General features: G+C 48.2%; 2 protein-coding genes across 2 annotated transcripts; both read right to left on the reverse strand.

Annotated features, from left to right (window-relative positions):
- Positions 1-13,298: 13,298 nt before the first annotated feature.
- Positions 13,299-13,845, reverse strand: N7446_012504 (uncharacterized protein; the record flags this gene model as incomplete). Its single annotated transcript, XM_058521246.1, has 2 exons — positions 13,299-13,618; positions 13,674-13,845. The coding sequence occupies 2 exons, from the start codon at positions 13,843-13,845 to the stop codon at positions 13,299-13,301; spliced, it is 492 nt and encodes a 163-aa protein (XP_058366612.1).
- Positions 13,846-15,817: 1,972 nt separating this feature from the next.
- On the reverse strand, positions 15,818-17,262 carry N7446_012505 (terpenoid synthase; the record flags this gene model as incomplete). The annotated part of the gene is made up of 3 exons (XM_058521247.1): positions 15,818-16,280; positions 16,340-16,619; positions 16,692-17,262. 3 exons carry the CDS (start codon positions 17,260-17,262, stop codon positions 15,818-15,820), a joined length of 1,314 nt encoding a protein of 437 aa, XP_058366613.1.
- Between the last annotated feature and the right edge of the window lie 662 nt (positions 17,263-17,924).

Here is a 17,924-nt window from a genome sequence, read left to right on the forward strand (position 1 = left end):
GTGTCTTGCTTAAATGCTTCATTTCGAGCAGCAGGATAAGCCGTAAGAAAGTCGTTTTTATCGATTCGACAGACACCAAGCTTTACCTGCGACTCAACTAGCTTCCCGTATGCCCGCTTTAACACCCCAAAACAGCCGATATCGAGAGGCTGTAAGATATGAGATGAATGCGCCGGCATACAGATCGGTATAATCCTATTTTTTGAGCAGATATCGTCGAACTTAGGCGTAAGATGGCTGCCGTGGCCGTCGAGGACTAGGAGACGATACCTTCCCTTCGTCCGGCTAGTAGTCAATGGAATAAAGTGCTTTTGAAGCCATGCGAGGCCTATTTCATCGGTTGTCCATCCATTCTTGCTGACTTCGAAGCGCCAATCCCACGGCAAGTTGGTATCCTTAAACCAGGCCTCCATAAAGACCTTGCCCTTAAAGATAACGCATGGCGGTAGCGCCCACCCTGCCGCGCTTATAGCTTCAATTGCAGTCACCCATTCGCGGTTTCCAGGTTGTAAAACAGCTCTCCGACCGTAGGTTCTTCTCGTCACAACCTTTGCGGTAGCTGTAAGACCGAGGGCGAAGCCGGTTTCATCGAAATTGTAGATATCATCGTCTAGAATACCGTACTTCTCGATCGTCGACCTCACGAAGTTAAACCACGTTGAAATCGCCTTTTCGTCTTCGCATTGAGCTCGCCGGTAGTCGTAAGCCCTAGAGAATCGAGTAGAGAGCTCAGGATATCGATTGACGAAGTTTTTGACCCATTTTTCGCCGACCATAATGGGTGGAGTAGATCCACGCGCTTCCAGTAGTAAATTCGCTACCTCTCGTACAGTACTCGGCCGAGGAGCAGCTCCACGATCATCTAGTGAGATGATCCAATTATATAGCGATTCCTCCTCGAAAACAGTCAATTTATGGCTGTTAGCGCGTGTTTCGGCGCGGTAGGTGATACCACTAAGACGCGCCGAGAGCGTAGAGCGGGGGACATCAAAAAGCTCTGCAGCCTTGCGTAAAGAGCTAATTTCTTGTTTCTGAATGGCTTCAATAGCTAACAAGATCCTACCCTCTTGCTCAGTACGTTTTTGAGAGCTTTGAGAGCGAATTGGTGGCATGGTGGGTGGTTGAATAAAGACGGTCTAATTACATGAGGTGTTTTTGGGTGGGTGGCCAGCTCGCTTACCCGGCCAGCTCGCATGCCGAATACGTTAATCCAATTGATTAATAAAGAACTCTGGATTTACAGCCATAAAAATTCAGCTGTCTAGAATACTCTAAAGATAATTACCATCCAAATCCACAGGCACAATGGGCTGTTTGTCAAAATTATATGGGCAGTACCTACATACATATATATATACATACCCGTTCAAAAGTATCTTCCCACTCCACTTTTTCGGGTCCCCATGCAAAATATATATATCACTTACACTGTATATAGCACCACCATTTTATGGTCTATAATAATATAATTACAGTCAACTCTCGCTTATACCACAGCATACTATCCAAGCCAAATTACGTGGTATAATTGAGTTGTGTTTTGGTGAGAGGATGACATAATATTTGACAAGCTAACTCTAAGCCCTAATACCTATTTAGTCTTCCATCCCATCATCTGATCCAAAGTCACCTGACGTTTCTCATCAATCTGAATCCTGCCAAAGTCGCTGATTAAGCTCTCAATTTGTCTAATATGGTCCGAGGTACCCTTTTCTTTGCTACAAACCCATAGTAGGATATCCTGGAGGCTGTCCAATATAGCAGAATTAGACAGAAGCTCAGGTGGGGGCCCATCAATGTCAATATCCTGAATTTCTGAGGTTGTTGGGGCAATATATATATCTTGCTCATTGGTCTCATCTCGCCCTTCAGTCCCATCTTCTAACATGTCTTCGTCCGAAGGGTTCAAAAACTCGTCAAATGGCACAATATCTTTATCACCAAGCTTATCAATTGCTTGATTATATAGACTTTCAATCTCATCACTCAATCCGGGCTCGGAAAATAGTGCAGACTCAGGTGCGGACTCGGGCGCGGACTCAGGTATAGGTATAGACTTTGGACTAATCAAAGTACTTTGTTTAAAGCAATTGATAATCGTTTGGTCTGATACACTTGTTCTCCAAACTTGCGTTACCCAGGTAACAGTATAATAAATGCTCATTCTTTGTTTTGGGTCTATCCCACGATCAAGAAAAGCAATCATATAGCGCATCCATTTCTTCCGATAATGGTGCTTCAAGTTTTGGATAATACCTTGGTCCAAGGGTTGATAAATTGAAGTTGCGTTTGCTGGCAAAAAAACAACCGTAATCCGGGGTGGTGGTGGCGCTCGCTGGAGTCCAATAACATGTGGTGAAGCATTGTCTAAAAGGAGCAAAGCTTTCTTATCTAAGGGAATACGCCCATAGAAAGATCGCAACCAGTCCTCCATAATGTCATGACGCATCCATGCTGCCTTGTTGTGACGCCAAACACATCCCAGAGCTCGGAAATTAACCCCCGGAGTGCGCGAGGGGTTTTTGCTGTGCCAATCAACCATAAAGGGACTCGATCGGAACCATCCGCATTTGATGCAACAACAATAGTGATTCGTGTTTTATCAAGCTTTTTGCCAGCAATTTTTCCCTTTGAAAGACCACCATTTGGCATACGTCGCCAAAATAGGCCAGTTTCATCCATATTGTAGATTTCGGACGGTTTGAATTGATTGCAAATCGATTTGGTGCTTTTGATCTGATCATGTACCGAGGATGGGACTGAGGCAGCTTCTCCGTGGAAAGTATGATATTGAAGAGAGTGGCGTTGTTTGAAGCGAGTTAACCAACCCTCAGAGAATTGAGGTTTGGTCCGATCTTTGTATTCCGGTATTTGTCTCCAAAGCTCAGCTGCTTTAGTTTGGATCAAAGGGCCATTTATTGGTATTCCATTGCCAATTTGGTTATCTGCCCAGTCATATAGCTTTTGGTCCAATAATGGCCAATGAGAGGATGAAGATCGTTTGTTTGCCCCTGCAGGGCCCGTATCAAGATAATTGTATTTGGATGAAAGGATCCTTGATATGGTTGACCGGTCAATCACTTGTTTGAATTGGTCCTCAAACCACTTAGCACATGCAGTCTGCGTGGGCTTTGGGCTAGTATTAGACCAAAATGCCCGTAGTGCCTGGTTCTGCGCGTCTGATATACCCAATTTGGTACGCTTTGGTCCCATTCTGACGCGCTTGGGTGGGGTCGGGAGGGTAGGAGAGCTTGTAGATTGAGGCATTCTGATTGGTTGATTGCGCTGACTAAGCAGATTTGAGAGGAAGAAAGTGTGGTAAAACAAAATGTGTTATATTCTGTCAATTTATATGGAAAAAACTGGAATGAAGGGGCCATCCAAGCAAGGGATGTGTTATTATCAAGAATGTGCAATATCCCACCGTGGTATAAGCGAGAGTTGACTGTACATGCGATAAATCATGCTCCGCTGCTGATATGGCATGACTGAATTCCGATCGGGGCCCAACAAGCCATCTGGAATCAGAACCGGTAAAGGCACTCTCCACGATCAGCGCTCGGGACCTGGTGATATCTCTACAGGAGTGTTCTCATCCACGTGTGACCCTAGCAGGCATCCGCTCAAATCCTCCCCAAGCAAACGTAACATGAGCGCTTATTGGGGTAGATAATTCAGTTAGGCTGTACGGGACATTCAGAGGTCCTACAACCCGAGGGCTCTTGTGGTGCTGTTACAGACATCAAACCCACCTTCACGGTGAATTGCTCAACAGTGATATGCCAGATATCGTCTTGGGCGCGGAGAAATACATCATAGATGGTCAAAGCACAGTGAGCTCAGAGACGTAGAGGAATCGGTGATTTGGTGGCAAGGCGTGCTTGCGCCTCCAATTGCGATATGTTAGACGATGGTCTCAATGGATGAAGGATACTGCATAACTTGACTGACATCCAGCTGCTGTGACATTCAAGGTGTATGGGCTTTGCACGTAGTGCTCGGGCTTGGATAGAAAAACACAGGCGTAGGAATGAAATCGCCAACCTTCTGTCTAACAGGGAAAAGCAAACAATCCTGATAGCATGCAGCTCCGTGTATGTCTGAGTGGTTCCCGCTCGCCCGTACATGTCGATAAGCTCAGCAACCGGAGAGGAAGAGGAATCAAGATGACTCTATCAGACGTAGTTCTTGGGTCATGGGTCCTCTCAATCGTTTGGCCATCCGCGGTCTTGTCCATCGATTCGAAGCTGACATGGCTATTGTTAGTTGATTTGGCTAGAAATGACGGGATTTTTGCCTCACCTTCTCCATGCAAGCAGTCTCGACTAACAACCTCGCCCGTACGAAAATATGGCTCTAGCCAGACAAAGCATTGGCTGCGTTGGCTTCTCCCGGTTTCTTAGCGGTTTTAGGCTCAAAAGGCGCTAGACGCCATCCAAGAACAACGATGGCCACCCACTGGACGTCGGGGAGCCAAGCCGCAAGTAGGCTATCCCATATCAATGTTCAAATGCCGAGATACAGACACTGCTATGCGCTCCATTGAGTCTTGCATTAGGTAGACATACCGACACATGATCTGATGAACCAAATCGACTGGGCCAAGTTCGAGGTAGCGACGCGTCGATACCACCGGTAGTCATGTGGAAGAAACAGAGCATGCGATGGTGTTGGTGCAGCGGAGGTTGAGCAGACAAGACATTTGCTCGCTTCGCATCCGTGTGTGAGAATATGAGGGTGTCTTCCTGTGGTGAGATCCGAGTCAGCAAGTGTTGATCCAGTTGGACGAGGTGTCGTGCTTTACGTTGTTCATGAAGAATCCCCCGAGTGTACGGTTGAGACAGATGGTCAATCAGGATCGTCATCATACCAGCTTACCCACTAGATCAGTGCCAATTCTGTTCTGCAATGCAGTCGCCAATATGCCATGTTGTATCCAGGCTCGTCGCACTCTCCGGCTGTCGCTTCGAGAAGTTGCGCTGGATGCACCGGGCAAGTTCACAGGACGGCAAAGGCGCGTGACGAGCCCACTTGTGACAAGAAATTGCAGAGTCCCCTATTGGGAGACTGCTCCGTGTAGAGGCACTCTGTTGTTGAGGATGTGAAGGCGGTGAGGTGGAGGGCGTAAGACGCGATGGAGCGCGTCGGCCCCTTGGTCTTATCTGACTCGGCGGGAATAGGTTACTCGCCACAGCAGTTTTCGAGGTTGATGATGGGCTGCTCCTACAACAGCATGAAGATGTCAGTGGGGTTCGTGTCTGGGGCACAGACTTGGCGCAAAATCAAAACCGGCGCAGCAGGATGCGCGATATTCCACTCACCTCATCGTGCACAACGAACGTCTGGGGCTTATGCGTCCTGTCGTTGACCCACAGCCCTGGTTTGCGGAATTTCAGGACATGCTGCATGATTTGAAGTGACAGGGCCAGAAACGGTGTGTAAGCCATGACTGCGTGGAGCACTGACGGAGTGCTGGTTCGGGCTCACTTTGGCGCGCTGTCAACGGTTTCCTGTCCATCGTTAGCTTGTCGATCGGCAAGGCAATGCATGACTCACATGTTCTGAAAGACGACACGGGAAAGGGCACCGTGGCTGGTGTATATTGGATGGAATGCATGGATCTTTGTTTCGCATCGTCTTTGAAGTCAGTCTAGTCTCGGATAGGGTCGCGCTGAGACAGACTTACCTCGACCGCTCTTTTGCACCGATATATTCAGGAGCGGACAGTGGTCGGCTGCTATGGTGGACAGATGTTCGCATAGATACTTTGACTAGCTAACCCAAATCTGCTTCTTGATCGGCTGGCATGAGTGACATAATGGACCTGGTGGTCGTCGCGTCTCACAAGCACTTTCTAGCTTGTCGGTCCACGATGTAACTGTAGATGTCAATACAGTGAAATTCCAGTAGGTCAAAGGGAAGAACTTATCAGGAATCGAAGACCTGCTCGACTCTGCATAGCCAAGTGATGGTAATGGAGAACAAATTGCTGGGAAAAGAGGACGTATTTATAGGTTTCTCGGCTCCTGTGGCACGCGGGCTCTACTAGAGAGCAAACGTTGAACACGATGTCTATCCTAAGTGAGGCCTGTCGCAACCCATGCCTTCATTCTACCGCAACTATTAGCAGCGAAATTCGTGGTGCGATCTTAGATGCTCATCGAGAAAACATGCTAAAGTCATGTTGAAAATGAGTCAAAGTGAGTCGGTTAAGAAACGTTGGGTCACTGTTGAATCTACGGTCTTAATATTGAGGCAATGAAGCTGTTCATTCTTTGATTTTACCAAGAGCGCTCACATTTTCATCTAAGGAACATGGAAATTTGCTGGCCTCGCTCGAGTGTTGATTGTCTGAGCTGTGTGGTTCTGTCCGTCTAGGCTGCAGGAAGCGTCAGGCCGCGGTCGCGCGGGCGCGGGTACTCAACCCGTCAACCCGTTGAAGCTTGGCCGTCCTTGTTGACAGGAGTCAACTTTTGAACTCGTGATCATGGTTAAGATAGATACCTTGTTTTTTCGATTTTCTTTTTCGGTCCTCTAGATTGTACTCTATTTACTTTTGGGATTTCTGAGCTCTCAACCGAATGTGGAAAATGCGTTGTGATTGAATATATATCTCCTAGACTGTTCATCACCAGTTAGCCAATAATATGAGGCACATTCACCAACCATCAACACCACGAGATTCACACCAGCACCATCATTGAACGGTCTCAAACAGAGCCCCGAAAAATCTTTGGGTTCTAGGCAAAGTCAGACTGTGTCAATTGACTTTCATGGTGAAAGTGAGAATGAGTAACCACCTACGTCTGCTAGTCTATAAAATCCTCCAAGGATTGATGGACATGCTACTGCCCAGACACTCGACTATTCCCTACGATCAAGATGGTTGCCTCTAACAGCACGCCAGACCAGGAAGCAGAAGGAGAACATCAGTCTAGTGCATTGCCAATCGTCTGTGAAAAAGACAATTCGCAGGAAACTTCCGATGATGTAGCAGTGGTAAGTTGAAAGGATTAGCTTTGAATGCTCTTGCTGACCATTACAGCCCTCTACATCGGAATAGGAAGCAGAAATAAGACATGCCTTGGCGACTGAGCCCTTTTAGCCTGTTCTGAATGTGCTAGAAGACCTCGAACGCGACGATCCCAAATTCGCCGTTCCCGCGACTCGACTTGTCGGGCTCTATCGACGCCTATGGGATTCGTGCGTGTCCAAACACATCGATGGCCAGAAGCTAGACCAGAGCAATCGTATCTTGGAGGAGGCTAGCAGACACCTGACTAAAGAGAGGGACGGACTTCAGCTTCGCCACGACAAGCAGCTGTCTTGGCTGCGCTTTTTCGAGCAGGCACTGGAATCATCTCGGGTTCGACTGACTCGCGTACTTGATGACTGGAACCACCCTTCCAGACTCAGTCTACCAGGGTTTCTTGGACAACGCAAGAGAAGAGTGAAGCATTGCATGTTCATATTTGTCTTGTCTTTTACAACGTGGAAATAACCAACAATTTCACAATGAAGAGGATTAGCGCATGCCAGCTTATGTCTTTCTAGTTGTTCACATTAAGAAGGCATATGATAGCCTTTGCGGAGTGTGTCAGCGGATAGTCCGGCCTGTTCTAGGTCACTTCTATTAATTCAATATATTATAGACAAAATACGGATCCAGTGACAATGTGGGCAGTATAGCTAGCGGAGGAAGGGTCGAATGAATCGGCCGTCTCGCATTGCATCGAAAGAGCTACTTGGGGTAGACGTCGTCAGCCCAAACAGACCACCCAACCTTCCCCTTGGAGACCGCTTCAACAATCTTTGTGGAGTGACGTCTTCCATTCTGCTTCGAATGGCCCTCAGGATGCAATCGTTCCTTGCTAGATCCAGCGATCTCTTCAGGCTGAAGTAATTCAGTCCGGGATTGACCACAAGTGCATCAACGATCGGGAAATGTCCACCCTTGACTGCCAACATCAATGGATCCTCAGAATATCGATTTCTGACGCTTACATCAATTCGATCATGGCGTAGCAGCGCCTGGACCATCTCCAAGTCACCGCCACGGGCAGCCATGCAGAGAGCAGTGTCGTGAGTTGCGATCGTGCTTTCATTGATGTTCAGACGTGCGTCTTGTTGCACTAAAAGTCGTACCACATCGAGATGGCCATGTGCAACCGCTCGACAAATAGGCGGATCTATTAAATCCATTCCATTAATCTCCACGCCCGCCATACTCAGTAGACATGCAACGGTGTCCACACTTCCGTGCAATGCGGCAGCAGACATTGGAGAGTGGCCTGCAACACAGTGATTGAGATCTATTCCTGGCACCGCAAGCAGCTGCCGTAAAACTGCAGTGTCCAATCTGGCTGCCGCGTGATGGAGCGATGTAGAAGGCCCCTCGTGCCTCCCGTAGCCTCCGACGAAGTTAACATCGATGCCGTTCTCGGCCAGTAGCCTTTCGGTTATCTCATCGTATGACAAGTACGTTGACAGCCAAAGAGGCGTATTGCCTTCTTTGTCTTTGCAGTCCACATTGGCACGAGGGTAACTCAGGAGCATATTGACCACTTCGAGGCGTCTGCTATGGACGGCGAGATGGAGGGGCGTATCACCATTTGGGTCGTGGGCGTCCAAGTTCAGACCCTTTTGTCCAAGAAGCCGCTTGACAGCATCTACCGACCCATAGGATACCGCATGGTGAAGAGGTAGCTCAGCCTCCTGTGATGATTGGGTACCAAGAAACACCTCGGCCATCGGATCGTTTGAAAAAATCATTTCCATCACGGGCCTATTGAAGCGACGTGCCCGGTCCCATGGCGAGTGGCCCGAATCATCCTGTAGATCAGGGTCACTGCCTCTAGAAAGTAGGAGATGCACGAGCCCTATTCGGCCTGCGAAGACTGCTAGGTGGAGCGCCGTTCGGCTGTGTTTGTGCTTGATGTCCACCTGAACGTTGGGTCGATTTAAGACGCTCTTGACGGCGGAAAGATTTCCGTAGTGGATAGCATACCACAGCGCGCTCTCCCGCGCTTGATTTTGAATGTTGATGTCTAGGTTTCCACGACTGAACAAGAGGTCCCGCACAGCAGCGGAAGAGTATTTGAGCGCCCTCATTAAAGGAGTTTTGCCTCGGTAAAATGCATTGACGTTGGCGTTATGCTGGAGCAAAGCCTCTGCAAGACCAACGTTGTCGTATTTGACGGCCAAGTGCAACAGATTGCTGTTCTGAAATTTGACGTTGTATTTCCAGATGCTGGGCTGCAGTTTAAAATCAAAGTCTTTGCATGATTTTGCGAGGGCAAATAATGCACTACCGTCCAAATACGACACAATCAACAGCAAAAGCTCGTTGGGCAGGTCTCTGATGTTTGGCTGTAATGTATTAGCTCATCGGTAAACTCCGTAAGAACGAATTGAACAGACCATGGTGGGACAGCGGATTGAGCTAACGAAATGTAGATGGGGGTGAGGTGAGAGTTGTGAAAGTAGGATATGGGAGGCCTTTATATACTCACCTCAGCCAAATTCCATGGTCAGCTATGAGTGTAGTCTGTCAGTCCGCTGAGAGGTGCGTAGCAATCACAAAGGGTTAACAACAATGCTCAGGCGGAGTTGTAGAATCTCTGGAGTCTAGCTCCTGGGAACGCCAAAACTGTTCCTGGTAGTGTGTCGATGGCCTGGGAACCGAATCTATCTCTACGTATCCACATCTTGCACCTAGCGCTATAAGAACAAATCACAACCTATCACGCACTTCGAAATTCATAGGCAACCCAGAATCTAACGCAGCATTTGTCGACTTCGCTGCCTACCGCAGTAGCCAATCTGTTCGCCAATGTATGGTCCCCGCGATGGATAGTCAAATGTGCAGCTGATTGCAGCAGTGGTCTGGAATGATATCCCTTCATGCAGGCCACTGATCGGCTGTATACGGCGCATACTGCGTGTGAATGCATTCTTTCACGTACCGACTGTTTCAAGGAAGTGTTCCATGCCAGCCATGCAGCCATGTTGGTAAGGAGCCCACGCGATGGCATATAAAGCTGGCGAGGGAACGCTGCGGTGATTGACCAACACCACCACAATCCGAAGCATTTTCTGCCTTTGACGACCACCTCAATAACTACCATGCTCCCTTGGAATCCGTTTCTTGTTTGTGAGATAGAGGTCAGCCCCAATGGCGGTCCTGGCTCTTGTTGCGGGACGACGAAAAAAGACGAGCCGTGCAAAAACTCGATCAAAGTTGAAGACACCAAGGTCGGCCATCAAAAGTTGACCACTCTCGCCAGAGAGCCGTTTGACTTGTTATCGTTGCAGTCGAAGCTCTGTGATATCGCCAGAGACTTCCTCTGCGCGAGATGGCACCGGCAACGGCAGGCCGACCAAGTTGGCCAGCAGTGGTATGAAGCCGCCGTCCGCAACCAGGCGCGAGTACCACATGGCTCCAGAATGGCTTCTCCATCAGTTGTTGTACATCCAGGCCAGCGTCAGACATCGTCAGCCTCCAGGCGACGCCCTGCATCAGACAACACTGGCCCGTCACCTCCTCACAGGCTCAGACAAAACCCGCCGGTGCGGCTTTCAACCAACCCCGAGCCAGTGCAGCCATTCAATCCATTTGTGACTTCTGCAATGCTGCGGACGAACAGTGTTCCATGGCGCGTTTCGCCGACCCGACCAGCCATCCTCTCATCGGCAACTAATATCCGGGTGGGTGTCCAAGACTTGACGCTGCAGAGTCTCAGGCCGAGCCAAACGGTCGACAGCATCCACGTCGACAGCATCTACTGTGTGTTCTGCCAGACTGAGGATGAAGACCATGCGGACGAGAGCGTGATCTTGCACTGCGGTCAGTGCACATCGCTCTGTCATCTGTCATGCGCCGAAGAATGGTTGGAAAAGCGAGATACAGGGTTTGGCACGTCATGCTGTGTGTGGTAAGTGCGGATGACCTTATTTCTGAGACGATCAAGATACTGATGACCGCAGCCGAAACGAAGGAGCCCTAGATGCCATCATTCGCCCCTTACGAATCCCCTCGTCGGATGCCGAGACATATTCCGTCCACACGGCAAGCGATCCATCTCCCACTGGTGGGCCCCGTCGCTCAGCCAGACTAGCAGGAACTCATCTACCGCGACAACTTTCCACCGCTGCACCGCTTCGCCGATCGGCACGACTCAATTCCACTCAGCGTAGTTGATCACAGGTTACAGCCGAGTTTGACGGAAAATGCGAAAAGCGAGTGAATCACACGCGAGTACACGTGACCAGACACTCGGCATCGTGATCGGCAACAGAAGTTATACCCGTTATAGCCGTGATATACAATTTTGAAGCAAATTAGCAAGAAATGAAATACCGATGGTTAAACTCCGAAGTACAACGCGACCGTTTCATCTCGTAAGTGCTGGACACCAATACACCATAGCCAGTAGCTATTGACTGCTTCGCTGATTCCGAAAATGTCTGAGCTCGAAACTGTAGTGGTAGATAAAAGTTCTGTTTTCATGATACCTAACGGCGGTGACCAAAGAAACAGAGGATTCATGAAGGCGGGGAATGTTGGCAGAAAAGCCGCAGGCAAGAGACTGACAAACTCTCGTGCTTGTTAACTTACTCTGGGAACCAATATGTTGGCCCTGGGAACCTCAACAGCATTTCTAGGACCTTTTTATCCCCTAGGAAATGCTCTTTAGCTCCTGGGGCTATTTCTAATTCTAGGAAAATGAGATCTACCCCTGGGATCTTCACTTTACGTTCCTGAGTAAATACGAAACTGGCTCTGGGAATACATTGACCAGATCTGGGAGCTGTGGAACCCTGGGAGCTTACTTTAGGGTCCTAGAGTCACTATCTTGCCTTCCGAGATCGCCGAAAGCCCTCACAAAAAACCTTCACCGGATCTGCGCACAATTCTGCGTCGTTCGGTCACTCCTAGAAGGCCAAATTGTCGCCCCAGGAATCAACAAGTCGTCAACGGAAACGCGGTTTTGATTCCCCGAGGTGATGGTACTAGACCCCAGAAGCTACATCGGGTTTCCTGGGGGCTACGTGGCTCCTAGAGGCTGTTTTTTTGCTCCCAGAAACGTCTCAGAGGTTTCCGGGAGCAAGAGAACTCCCAGGGTCAAGAGATAAGTTCCTAGCACCAATGAAACCATCTACAGGGGCGTGACCTGTTTCTTAATGGCGATGAAGAAAATGTGCATGTTTGTATCTGGATACCGCTATGTATATCTAGTTGCTGGTTATACGGACAGAGACAGAAAGTGTGCATAAAACAAGGAAAGTTTTATCTAAGTTCCGGAGTTGAAGGCCATATAAAAATGATTTCAGACCAAAGTACCCCTAGAGAGAATAATTTTTCGCTTGATTCGGGAGGCAGCACTCCAATGGGACGACGCCTGTTTGAGCACCACTTTACGTGCGGGTGAGAAGTCGAACACCACTGCAGGGAGTTGCATACAACCAACCCCCAACTTGCAATCTCAAGCACGGTTGCTACATCGACATAGCTTCTTACTCCCAAATACCAACAAGGCGATCCGTTGTATGAGATTTCTCCGTCCAAATGATAACAAAGAATATCGAAAGACAAAAAAATGCGCTAGGACAAGCAGGCAGACACTCGGAGCAAATTATCCGAATTCGGAACTGATTCTGGCAGATTCCTAGGGTAATAAAATACCCCTTGAGCCTGCCATTGGTATTTGCATTACACGTGCTCCCGTGATCGGCTAGCTGTTTGTCGTCGAGCTCGAAGACCGTCGGAAACTCAAGAAGTGTCATATTATTTGTATATTCAATCCCTGGAACGACAATATAACGCACAAACCAACTCGCAACAACAAAGGGCGTATTCAATCACCATGGCCCAGTCTTCCGAATATAGGAGTTTCCTTACTTACTTTTCCTCAGATTGGGACAAGGTCTCGAATACTATCATATCGATGGAAGTCTTCAAGAGAAGCGCCCAAATTGGAAAATAAAGCATAGCTACAACACAGGCTATTACTACTCCCTGACTGAAATCATAGAACATTATGCAAAATCGAACACAAATTACGAATCAGCATGAGTCCATCAGAACACCCGTTCAACTTGACTCAATTGCATTTCTGTCCTCTTCTTTTCCTGATGTGGCGTCAATACATATAATGTTCAAAAAGGAAATAAACCAGACATTGAAAACATAACTAAGAGAAAGCCAAAAATTCCATGTAGCTGCAAAGTAGTGAAGGGTATGTTTGGTACATCCCGAGAGTTACATTCCGAGAGTTGCACTTGTTCTTCATATTTCCTCAATCCGCGGAACAATCAGAAGAAGGTGTGGTCTGGGAGGTAGTCGAAGATGACTCCGACACTGATGATGAAGACCTCGGTGTCGTCAAAGCGGAGGACGCCTTGGTGGAGGATATTGTGTCAGTAGCAATACATCGGCTGCCATGCTTGAGTCCGTTGTCTAATGTACATGACGACGTTTCTCCCTGGTGATTGGAGAAGGTGACCACCCCCGCATCCTTCACTTGAATCCATGCAGCTGACGACTTGTCTTCCGTGCCACAAGCCTCTACCCCGTGCACAGGGTAGCGATGGGTGCGGTCTCCGACTTCGTTCACCGCTGCGAGTTTGTTAATAACTCTTTCTGCTGACTCTTATGCCAGAAGTCCACTTACTTGAACACTTTCCTCCCTCAAGGTGGCCAAAGAATGCTGAAGATCCGGTGCAGCCATGGTTGTCATAAGACCATATCGCGCACTGACCATCAACATCAATGATCTCCAGGGTGCCGCCGAGAGATCCGCCTGCATAGGCACTAGCGAGGACCATGGTGATGGAGAAACGCATTTTCCTTGTCTCTGAGGGATTATAGGAGCTTAAAATTCGAAAATATCCTGTGTGCTGCGTCTCGTGTCCTGTATTTCTTACCCGATTGATTTGGTGTTGTGTGTAGTTAAGCAAAACGAGGACGGATAACAAAGACTTTTATAGAATTATCTTGAGATTTCCGAGAGGCTTCAGGTTGCCTGTAAGTGGCAACTATTGAATTAAAAATGTCAGTCTTCTGGCCAAAACTGAGGTGCATCGGAGATCATTACTTTAGTACAGTTGCTTATTGAGGCCGATTATGCAGTCAAGAGGGGATTATATTAGTTTAGGCCAACTAAGGCAAGGTCAGCTTCACCAATATTCCTCGGCATATTATGGCTAGAACATGCGGGCAACCTTCCAAACTGACGAGCTCCTGAATTCTGAAGTAATTTCTTCAACGTCTCACCAGCTCACACCACATAGGGCCTCTGAAGACCAACGGATGCTTGTAAAGTCTTATTCCGTCCCGTCGTGGGCGGAGAAGTGGTGGGTTGAGTATACATGGTGGACTCCTGCGGCGTAGGAGGCTGTTATCGACGTGACGTGCCGCGTCTACGATAACGCGGGGTACTGGGGACAGTATTGTCCTGGCAAAAATTGTCCCCACGCGTCATTGGTGTTCGTGTTTGACTTGTCTTGTTAAACTAGTATGGTTGCCAATAGGTATGACTGATCAGTCGTGCCAGAATGACTGATGATATTTGGAAAATATTTTCGTTGCAATCCCATAATCTATGAACTCGGGCGGGGTATTATGCTATCTAGGAGAATTGGATTAATTCTCGAATATTTCAGTCTACCGTCGTTCTGACTGGCCCTTGCTATTGCAGGGGTAAGGCGAGTGTCCCCATAGGTGTCGGACCTCCTTACTTGAATCGAAATCCGCAAGCGAAAAGAATTTCTGTTCGTGTATGCATGTCAGCCTGACCGCTGATCTGGTCCTAACGACGAGAGATGCAAGAAGGGAATGAAGGAAGGCAGACTGGTGGCGACATATAGGAATGCTGGATGCACCTATCAATCCTAACCTTAGCAGCGCACCCGGTAAAATCGAGTATCTGCGCCATATGGAAAATGCCAACGCTGAACCCAACTGTCGCTATTCAAATCAGGGTCATGGGAACTTCTTGCTGCTTCATCTTCTCTTGTGTTATAACCCACTTTCAAATTGGGCACCTCTGTTCTGAATTTTTCATAATATCTCAGCTCAAACATCAATTTGTCATCTGCTAAACACAGCGTGTTTCTAGCCCCCAGGATCTCGGAGTGGTTATCAGCGAATCTAGGAAAGAATTTGCGAAATTGACTACTAATCGACAGTAACAACGTTTCTAACTATTAGTCGTGATATAACTTATTTGCCTCAGAACTGAAATTTTACACTTAGAGCCTTGTGCTTTTGTATTAAAATTGGTTGTTTGGACAGAATGGTATAAAGTACCCTATCACAACGCCCGGTGCATATCGCCTCTGGAACTTCATTCAATGTGACCAAGTAGCATTCCGGAAAAGTAAGGAAAGTTTATATGGCTAGTGTATCCCTAATCATTTATTGGATATACCTAACGGTAGCTTCAAAGACTTTAATAAAAGGGTAGAAATAGATACAACTTGTACTTTGTTGTTATTCATTGTAACGGGTTAGATCCGTTGCATCAGCTACATTTTTACGTTCATGTCTAGCCTGTTGTCGGTGCCTAGTTGATGGCTCCGCATCTACCCTATTCCCTGATCTTCTAATTCTCCAGCAAATCCATCTTGTTTCCCGGCGTACGTTGCGCTGTGCGCGTACAGACATTGATTTCCTCACATTCACCTCGAGATGCTCACGCTTTCTATAGTGAATGAGCAATACCCCACGGGTGTATGAGGTGGGCCACTAGCTTCCTGTTCTATCTTTCCGAAAATGCAATGTATTTTGCCCACCTATCAGCCTTCAAATAGGAAATCAGATGAAATCCCGAAGCATGCATTCCTTGTTTGGCGGCTCGATCAACTTACCCGACAGACGTGCGTACCGGTAGGTCGTCGAAGAATACATGTAATTGCCGGCAAAACTTTCGATCAAATGCTGCAGGTAGGTCTTCTGCTCCTCGCTAAAGTCTGGCAGCGCCATAAGTCGCACATACTCCTCACGGACCTGGCGCTCGCAGTCCCAAAGGATGGAGCGCAAGATGGACTTGGCCGAGACGGGCGGCACTGACAGTGCCTGCTCGATCGCATGTACCGAGTTGTGCAGCGGTGCGCCCTCCTTCTGGTACTCATGGTACTCCTTCTCGTAGGAGTACAGGTCGTTGACGTATAGACAATGTCGAATATACAGTTGTTCAATCAACTTGAAGACGGGGCGGTCTTCGGGTTTGTATAGAATCGCCGCGCCGAATCGCACCGCGGTGACCATGAAGCTGCAACTACGATCAGTGGGTGGCACTTTGAAGGATTAGGGGATTAAGAAGGGATACTCTCTTACTCGTAAGCAATATCGAGCTCGCGGAAGGCCACAAAATCTTGCCAGCAGCCGTGAGCTTTGCCCGGTTTGGAGCTGTTGGTCCGGGAGAAACGTGCCCACCGGACAGTGTCCTGCATCAATTCCAGCCCGAGAACCGGGTCTAGCGCAATTGTCTCACGGCAGAACTTCAGGAAGAGGTCGTTTCGCGAAGGGCCGTCCAGTTCGTCGGCTTGAAAGGTATCTGTGTCCCAGCCTTCGAGAATTGAATTTCCTTCCGCGTTGACGGTGGATTCGATAACATCTATATACATTCAACCAAAACAATCAGCTTTCCATAAATCCTAGCAAAATAGGAAATTCCGGTGAAACTGACCGTCATGAAGGAAAAGGAAGAGAATCGACTTGGTTAGCACACGGATGCGTGTTGCATCGGAGACCGCGTAGAGATAGATACAGATGGTGACCGCGGTCTCCACGAGCTCCAACATTTTACGTTTCTTATCATTGGTCTTCAGCCTCTCCGGGATAACTGCTCCAGCTCCGTGCGCCGCAAGGATTTCCTCGATCAGCTCCATGCCAGCAGCCTCGGCCTCTCGCCAGTGAATGCACTGCGGAGAACCCTTCATCGTTGAGATCCATGGTAATCCCAGCTCGACTGGATCGATCAGGATGGCGTTCTTCGTGGGAACCAACGCTCTTTGGGGATCGAGGAAGTAGAAAGGGTCGTGTTCCAGTTCTGGCACCTCGCACCGCTCCCCTATAGCATCGTAGGCATAGATTACCTGCCTATAATGCTTGGGATGCTCTTTATGAGCATGAGGCTCTTTCGGGGAGTCGGTCAGACTGGACTTCAAGGAGACAGAGTGTACCTCAACGAAACTCAACCACGAAGGCAGTCGGATCTTGAGATCAAAGAACCAGAGATGAATGATATACAGAGACATTATCGGTAACCGATCAAGCTTTAATTGGGATGTTCAAGGGGCTGTGCCTTATAGTAACGACATCACAGGGATGAAGAAAGTCGGTACATAGCCGTGTCACAGGACCGCCCCCCACCCTCGCGGGTAGGGGGTGTCCCTCAGCCATAATGCAATTCTCAGCCATAATGCAAATTTTCAATTTCTTCAACTTCTAGCTTATTTTCTAGACGTATAAGGTCCAGGATCCATGAAATAAAGCCCGTCAATAGCCTCATTAGCCAATAATGTATCATCCTCCTCATTTTCAAGGGTTTCCTCCAATTCCTTAGCCGCCAAATCGGCCGCCATTTTCACTGCGTCTTTCCGCCAAGCACGAAGCTTCGATTCATCTTCTTTCTCACACCTCCGCTATACTAGCTTATTACCTGAAATTGATGAAAGGGGGCTTTTTGTAGCTCCCTTTACCCATCGCTTACTTTTTGGCTTTTTTCCAGGCGTTTTGTGGCTAAGGGCGCGCGTAAGGCTCATCTCCGCAAGTTCCGCATTGTATAGAGACGATTTTCCGGCATCAATTGCGCGCCGTATATGTTTCCGAATTTTCCGTAAATCAGGACTCGTGTCATTAAGTAGTAGAAAAACCGCCTTCTCTAATTTCGCAATGCGCGAATAAGAATTAGGCGGGG

The sequence above is a fragment of the Penicillium canescens genome (assembly GCF_028828765.1).
Source record: "Penicillium canescens strain IBT 15451 chromosome Unknown utg000010l_segment0_segment0, whole genome shotgun sequence".
NCBI classification, from domain to species: Eukaryota; Fungi; Ascomycota; class Eurotiomycetes; order Eurotiales; family Aspergillaceae; genus Penicillium; species Penicillium canescens.